This window comes from Dipteris shenzhenensis, chromosome 31 (genome assembly GCF_047967505.1).
Source record: "Dipteris shenzhenensis isolate YYH24624 ecotype China chromosome 31, Dip_SZ_1.0, whole genome shotgun sequence".
Classification (NCBI taxonomy): domain Eukaryota; kingdom Viridiplantae; phylum Streptophyta; class Polypodiopsida; order Gleicheniales; family Dipteridaceae; genus Dipteris; species Dipteris shenzhenensis.
In genome coordinates this window covers 23824777-23833258 of record NC_141626.1, presented here as the reverse complement: position 1 = coordinate 23833258, position 8482 = coordinate 23824777, and the positions used below count along the sequence as shown (strand labels likewise).

At 40.9% G+C, this 8482-nt stretch overlaps 1 protein-coding gene across 1 annotated transcript; it reads left to right on the top strand.

The window, feature by feature from the left end:
* Positions 1-5539: 5539 nt before the first annotated feature.
* On the top strand, positions 5540-7603 carry LOC147881225 (large ribosomal subunit protein eL43z). The gene is made up of 5 exons (XM_087369743.1): positions 5540-5675; positions 5806-5845; positions 5927-6015; positions 6769-6851; positions 7171-7603. Exons 1-5 carry the CDS (start codon positions 5673-5675, stop codon positions 7232-7234), a joined length of 279 nt encoding a protein of 92 aa, XP_087225869.1. The 5' UTR covers positions 5540-5672; the 3' UTR covers positions 7235-7603.
* Positions 7604-8482: the final 879 nt, after the last annotated feature.

The window sequence follows — 8482 nt, the reverse complement described above, 5'->3', positions numbered from 1 at the left end:
GAAGAGGGAGACTATGGCACAAGGGGAGAGGGAGAGGGGAAAGAGGAGTATGTACATGGGTGGAGGAGGAATGTAGAGATGGAGACATCAAGGGAAGAGGGTCATGCTTTATTTGAAAGGAAGGATGAGGGGGAAATATCAAAGTACTAGCTAGGTGGCTTTACAAGAATGAGCGTATCTCATCAAGGAATAGCCCCCTCCTTTTATCGCCAAGATAGGGGGTCTCTCCCAATAAATGCATCCTCCCACATGCATGGTGTGTGTGGAAGAGTCTCCCATGTGGGCTAGGCGGTTACGCACTCTCAATTGTGTGCGATAACGCTTGGCCACATTTTTCCACATATATCAACTCCCATATCCCAAGTCTATGATACTCCCTTGGTCTCTTCCCAATTTTATAATACGTTCAAACATCTAGGAGGACAAGTGGAGGGTTGGCACAAGGAATCTTGCCACTCATCCTACTTTCCCCATTATTTAACTTGCACTCTTGGACCTTCTATACCTCCTGCACATGGGCCTATTCTATATGGAGGGAATAACCCAATATAATATCCATCTCCACCTATTTTATATTACTTCTCCCATGGACTTTGAGCCATATCTCACTAAATGCAAGCATGGGACCGCCTAGGTGGAGGGGTGGCACATGGAGGAGCCATGCCACCTTAACATTACTACCATGGATTATGTACAACACACCTTATGGGTCCTCTTACATGGAAGGGTGGCACATGGTCATGCCCTGCCACCTCAACCCTGGACCCTATGCACTCCATATTTTATTATACTATTGCCACACATACAAGCACACACTCATATTTATACCTTTTTACTTTGGTCAAATTTATCCATAACAACACACACACACACACACACACCCCTTTAATTTAGTCCACCTAAGTTTTTCTTTATTTTCTTGTATTTAATTGCCTTAATTGGCGAACTTAATTTTCTCCCATAATTATTTCTTCAATTAATTACTTAATTTTATTTAATTATTTTGTTTATTAGTTAATTTATTCCTTTAGGTAAGGATGTGGAATACCCCCCTTGTTAGATTTTCTCCCTTAATTTTCCTTCAAGTAACTCGTTAATTTTCTTTAATTGTTTTTTTGGTTAGTTGATTGCCTTACATAAGGGTGACTACCCACCTTGAGTGAATTTTCTTATAAAAAGAAATGATCTTTACCTGTCAATTAAGGATGTGGACTAGCCCCCTTTTGTAATTGTTAATATAAGAAGAAGGTGGATCATGGCACTGTTGTAATTGTGGATTCATCCCCTGTGGAAGTCTATCTCGGGGGATTTTGAAGAAATAAAAGCTTTCCTCCTTTTCTCAGGCAAAGGAATATTTATGGCCATTGACTCTATTTGGGTGTCTTCAATATTCAGATTTGGCACTTTGATAGATGAGCAGTTTTCAGTGGAGCTATTTTATTCAAGAAGGGTATCCAATCTTGGGGTCAACTGTGGAATAAAGAGCTTTTCAAGTGGATATCTTGGCTTGAAATTAGAAGGGAGTTCTCCCTAAACAAACAACATTAGAGATTTGAAAGACTAGACTTATGGAAAGGAGATGTGAGTTGGAAGGAAGGCTCAATCCTCTACATACACAAAGAGTTCAACTGGGTAGGGTGCTCCTCTTTACTACCTATACCAACTCCCATTGCAGATATGGAGGATTTATTTAGAACCCTTAACAATAGGTGGAAACTGAATGATGAAAGAGATAAATGGTATTTCATATTTCACATAATTTGGGATAGAAATGTTCCTGAGAAAATGTATTGTCTTGCTTGATTAATCCTTCACAAGGCAGTGTGGTCTAACTCTAGAGGGCTCAGCATTGGTAAAGGAGATGGCAAATGTATGAGATGCCTAAACTCTGTGGAGGATGTCTTTCATTTATTTGTTGCTTGCCCTCATGCCAGAAGAGTATGGAAGTTCATTCAGAGGGAGTGTGGTGAACCTATAAATTGGAAAGCCATATTGCTAGGGGATGCTTGCAAAGTAAGGCATGAGCCTTGGTTTCTAATAAGGGCCCATGCTCTATGGTTCATCTGGGTCTCTAGAAATAATTTTCAATTAAATCATAAAGATATTTGCACTGATGCTATGTTTGCTTCATGGTGGGATAGGAAAAGAGAAGACTTCTTTATTAGTGCATACAACCTTGAACATCAGAGACTAAATGCAGACATCTCCAGGCATAAATGTCATTGTTTCATCTCAGATGAACATGCCAAGCTAACCCCCTTCTTACAAAGGAAAGCAGTAGTAGCTGGTGCTCCCTTGTAGTACCCTCTCCTCTAGGATCATCTTCTCCACTTCTTGAAGGCCCTTCAAGCAAAGCTCCTTTCACTATTGTTGCTGCAGGTATACAGAGCTCTTCTGATGTTGAATATTGTTCTCAGAACCCCTTCACTCCCTCACTAGTTTCTATTGAAGCTACCCATGCTCAGTGCTCCCAAGATGCTCTTGCCCCTCCCTTCTATCCTACTGTGGTTAGCCTCTCCAACAAATCCCCCCCCATGGTGTTAAAGTGAAGGATCGAGCACTCCTAGTCTAGATGCATGAAGAGCAAGATGATCAAGGAGGGTCGAAGCACCATGAAAGAGACATAAGTATTATTGCAAATGTGTATTCAACAATACATGATAGGCTTCTTATATAGAGAGAGCCCTCAGAATAGTCAACACTTGTGGGATCCTCTGATCCACATCTCCCCTTGTGGATGTCCTCGATCCACATCTTCACATCATGTAGTCCACATCCTAGGGTGGCTACTTGAATACATTCATATACCATAATTGAGCCCCTATTTATGTGCTCATGGCACCATATCTCAACACCTCCCCTTGGTGCCATGATCCATTGGCTACTGCAAGGTGGTCAGATGTGAGTTACAAGATCAAATCCTCCCCTGGGTGCTTACATGGCTTCTCTTAGGTGGTCAAGTTTGATTACAAACGTGTGGGCTGAAGGTGGCAAGGCTTTTGCTTCTCAATACATGTTGTTCTTGTCATTCAGCTCATGGCTTGATGATGACTCCACGTAGTTGACCTGCTGGTTCTTCAATCTACAATCTTCTTCCTTGTGTCCCAGATCCTTACAATAGTGACACTTTGGTTTGTTCTTCAGTCTATAGTCACTTTGATAGTGACCCATCCTTTCACAATAGTAACATTTCATTGATGTTTTACTGAACAATGCTTGTTCTTCATTATTGCTATTGCATGTTGATGTTGATGTCGATTTCGATGCCTTCAACTCTCTTCCTTTTTCAAGAAGAGAGGATACACATTCTTTAAACTTTGGATCTGGGAGATTATTCAAAGTGGTTGTCAATGCGCTGTACTCTGCAGGGGTGCTTTTAAGGAGGATTGCAAGTGCATCTTTTTCCCCCACTATTGCATTTATGCCTTCTAGTTGGGTCATAATGCTTTTGATTTTTTTGACAAATTGTGCCATGGATTCATTGAAGCTCATGTGCAAACCATAGAATTCAATCTTAAGATGAATTTCTTATTTTTTGGCTTTTGCACCAAACATTGCGTTCAACTCATCCCATGCATCTTTGGCATGATCCTTGGAGTTTATATGATGAATTGTGTTTGGACCCAAGTGCAAATCAATGAGTGATAGTGCTGCTTTGTCTTTTTCCTTCTAGTATCATTTTGTGCAATGGGTATGTCTTCTTTTACAGTCTTCCAAAGCTTTTGATGCATTAGGATATACCTCATTTGTGTAGACCAGGTATGAAATCCTTTCACAGTGAACTTCTCAACAATTGGGATGTGTTACACATTTTGCACCAAAGATTGCGTTCAACTCATCCCATGCATCTTTGGCATGATCCTTGGAGTCTATGACCCTTCTCAGAGCCTTGCTGCTGCTTCTGCTGTGTTATTCTACTGATACTATTGTTTTTACTATTTTAGACTTCAAAGAGGAAACCTCTAGCTTCTCCTTCCACCTTTGAGAAGCCCCACTTAGTTGTTTTTTAGGATGTTAGCTTTTTGTTATTCCATGATGTAAGTGCTGCTATAATCAGAATTGATAGTCCAAGTAAAACCTTTTGATGTACAATATGTTATAAAGTAATAAAGACACTCTATTTTTCTACCCAAAAAAATAAAATAATTGTGGATTCATTACACTTTTTTACTCTGGAATCTAGAGGGATGTTCTTTTTCATAGGTTTGGTAGATTGGGGCCCTAATTTAGGGTTTCATTCACATGTCTTGAAATTTTACCGGGTGTCCATAAATCACTCCCCTCTTTATGCCTCCCCTTTCCGTTCCATGCCTTTCCTCCTCCCCTTTCCTTTCCATGCCTTTCCTCCTCCCTTTTCCACTAATTAATATAATTTTGAATTCTTTTTAATTGTGGGGACCTATTTCTATTGATTTTTAGCTATGGCCTCTGATGTCTGGCAGAGCCATTGTTGTGTATAAATCCACATTATAGGGTAGAAAGGCTAGTAAGAGGATGGGTGCTAGCATAGTTCTCTTGATGCGTGTTGAAGCTCAATCAGTAATGTCACTGTCATAGTAGTACGACAGAATGTGCAAATATGGCCCCTTCACCATATGGTCTAGTATGATAGAATGTGCAAATGTGGCCTCTTGCATGGTGTTGTGTTTAGACCCACATTATCGAGTAGAGAGGCTAGTAAGAGGATGGGCACTAGCATAGTATTCCCTGATGTTGTGTTAAAGTAATCTCACTCTCATGGTCTAGTAGTATGATAGAATGTGCAAATGTGACCCCTTCACCATATGAAAATGTGGCCCATTCACTACAGTATGATAGAATGTGCAAATGTGGTGCCTTGCACATTGTTGTGTTTAGACTCACATATATAGGGTAGAGAGGCTACTAAGAGGATGGGCGCTAGCATAGTTCCCCATAATTCCTTGTTGAAGCTCATTATCATGGTCTAGTAGTATGGCAAAACGTACAAATGTGGGTTTGTTAGCACTGCCTCCTTAGAGGGAGTGCTATAATGAAGGATTGAAACTCCTTTGTGAATTTCCACGTGTTATTTTTAAAAACATTAAATTAAGTTGTGTGTTTCATACTGCCTTTATGGAGATCATTCTACAAAACTTGCTTTTTAATAGCCAAGTAATAATGCAACACCCTTTTATCATATTTTGCATCCAGAAGCCTTTACTTTACCCCACTACACTAGCAGGTAGTGCCCACTGTGCACTTGTGCACTCTAGTGTTGTGACATTAGTGAACTATGGTCAGATGATATGATATGTGGGCCCGGACATTGACGCAAAGGGTTTGTGTTCGGCCGTGCCGATGAAGGCTGCCGACTCCATGGCCAACTCCTCCAACTGCTGCATGATTGGCCCATTCCATCTCCTCCAACCGCTACACTAAAATCACAGGGTGGAGGCATAAAGTAGCGGATGAACGCGGGGTGGTGTGAGCCACGACACACGGTGGATTCTGGATGGGGTGAGCCGAATGTGAATGCATGCATGGCGACTTCATAGCTGAAGTTATATGGTGAAATTGGTTAACGACGGTTAGGTGAAGGGTGGGTCAAATGCCCTTGGGCAAACCCTAGAGCTTTCTCTTTTGTGCACAGAGAAGGAGACGTGGTTGCACGGTTGTGAATCCTTCGCAGCTGCTCCTCGGCCTCGTGAAAAATGGTGAGTTTTCTGATTTCTCCTTTGCTCCTCTTTATATCTTCTTCTCAGTCCAAACAAAACCTTTCATTCAACCATACATTTTTGGTGTCTTGCTCTCTTTCTGTTTCTCTCACTTGCTCATTGTTAACAGACCAAGCGAACGAAGAAGGCCGGGATTGTCGGAAAGTATGGTACGTTTCCTCCTCTTCCGAGTCCCTTTGCTTCGCTAGAGTGAGTCAATTTGCGTTGACAGAGTGCGGCTTGTGTGTCAGGTACCCGGTATGGTGCCAGCTTGAGAAAACAAATCAAGAAGATGGAGGTTAGCCAACACGCCAAGTATTTCTGCGAGTTTTGTGGGAAGGTGAGGGCCTTTCGACTTTACAAGCTAGGTCTTCTTGCCCATGCTCTTCCAGCTTCGAGGACACAATCTCTTTCCTGGGATCTTACAGGCTGTGGAGATACGTTTTCTTTTTTCCAGCGCTCTAGGCAGGCAGAATTCTATGGTGACGAATAGGTTGTGCAATCTGTAGTCATCCCGTTTCAATCAATGGTTTCCTTTCGGCTTTCTGATGTGCATTTTTGCTTGAAGAGACTCAAATGAACTTGTATAGTCTTTAGAGTAGTTGTGGCCCGGATGAATATAATTTTTGATTAGCCTCCGGAGCCTTACAGAAGCCTAATACGAAGATCTTTGTATAAACGATGCTCAAGTATGTGTGGGTATGTGGATATGTATGTGAGAGCATATGTTTATACTATGGTCCACACCCACTATGGGCACTAATGACGTTGGTGGGGATGTCTGCAATGTGTGATGGAGTTTATGGTTTTCAATCTTGTGAGTCTTTGTCATGAGTCTTTGTCTTTGAAATGGAGGATGAGTCTAGGCATGTTCTCAGTGAGCAAACATGGAAATTACACCATGTGAAGTTTTGCTCCATGTTGCAGCTTGTTTGATATTGTGACAAATTGTTTGTATCTTAACCGTTCCCCTATCAGCTAGATTGTCAGCATTTAGATGAACATGAGATTGTATAGTCGTCAGAAGTAATTATTGCTTGAATGAAGAGTATGTGGACTACGTTTTGATTAGCTTTGTTCTTTCGATGTGCAGTATGCAGTGAAGAGGAAAGCTGTGGGGATTTGGTCTTGCAAAGATTGCAATAAAATAAAGGCTGGTGGTGCATACACCCTGAAGTATGCAAATTTGTTCACCTTTAAGGGTGCATTTGGTTTGGTTTTATGATACTGGTTTAGATATATTGTGTCTGATGGAAGGAAAGTTTGTTGAGTCTGATACAAGGAAATTATGTATCTGGTTTTGTTTCATGAAAAACTTAATATATATATTAAATATGTATGACACAACGAAAGTTCTATTGGCACGGGTACCCCACTTGGATGTATATATATATCAAAGGGGGATCAAGATAAATCAAGGAAAGAGAGATATATGCATAGGGATTGCCTGATCCCTTGCAACTGCTAACATGAAAGTCTCCCCCTGCATGTGCAGCACTGCTAGTGCAGTCACGGTTCGAAGTACGATACGGCGGTTAAGGGAGCAGACAGAAGGGTGATGGATCATGGCTGATGTACTTTTTTTTGGGATCTACCATGAAAAGGGAATTTACTGATGGATCATGGCTGATGTACCTTTTTTTGGGATCTACCATGAAAAGGGAATTTCTTAGGGTTTGGGTGATCATTGTTTTCTGATCGAGTTTCTTGTAAGACAATGTTGCAAAATTTCTGGATGTAAGGGCAATGCAATTTCTTCTTCGAACTGTTTCATGGAGTGTTCAAGGCTTTGTGACTGCTTGATATCCTCCTCATGAGGATAACAAGCAATTGTTCAACAAACAATCGTGTTGAAATATTCATCTATTGGTCAGTACATGGTCTATTGGTATCACTTTGTGAATCAGTTTAAGAGTATTTTGCTGACATCATGTGCAGTATGTTTGTGGCCTTCTGCTCTCTTTTTTCAGTGTTTACCTATCTTGTGGTGCACATGCTGCTGCCATGGTGCACTTCAGGGATGATTGTTGAGATGTCTCTCCTTAATTCTTATGCTTGTTTTATGAAAAAATTTAATATGTAAGATTGGATATATTCTATTCTTCTGAAGGTATGTATATGATGCGTACAGTCTTTCTCCACTATAGATGGTGGCTTTTATTTTTCGTCAAGCTGAGATTTGTTTTTTTTCCCATCTTTCTTAAAGTAGTGTGGAAACGTGCTCTTCCAGGAGTCATAAGGTGCAACTGTTTTGTCAAGGCCTGGTATAATTAGGAATAATGATTGGAGTAATCACTCAATTCTATGGGTTACTTCAAATTGTGTCTCGCCTTGACATTTTATGGAGTTTTATGTAGAGACTAAAATACGCAAGCTAGCTTTAGTCCACAAGTTAACTCTCTTATCATGTGCAAATTCTGCAAAGTTGGGCAGTGACAGGTCAAAGCAACCATCCAGTTGTGTCGTGGGAAAAGCTCATGTTGCTGACATGGAAGTTTGACAGATCTTGACTGCACAAGTTTCCAGAAAGGGCAGTTTTGGTATTACATCCACTCTTTCTGCTCTTGGCATTTGAAATAGAGAAGTAATCGGATGCTCTTTGAGAAGTCACCGATGATTTAGAGTACAGTAAGAACATCTTTGGGTTTTCTGGTAAAGTGAGGGGATAATCAATAAGAAATTCCAACTCTTCTTCAATTGACAGCTTGAGGTTAAAGGGGAGTGGAGGCTGTCAAACCAGGACCAACAGCAACATCATGACAGGAAGCAAGTGCAAACACAGGATACAACAGCTGTTAGTTACGTGG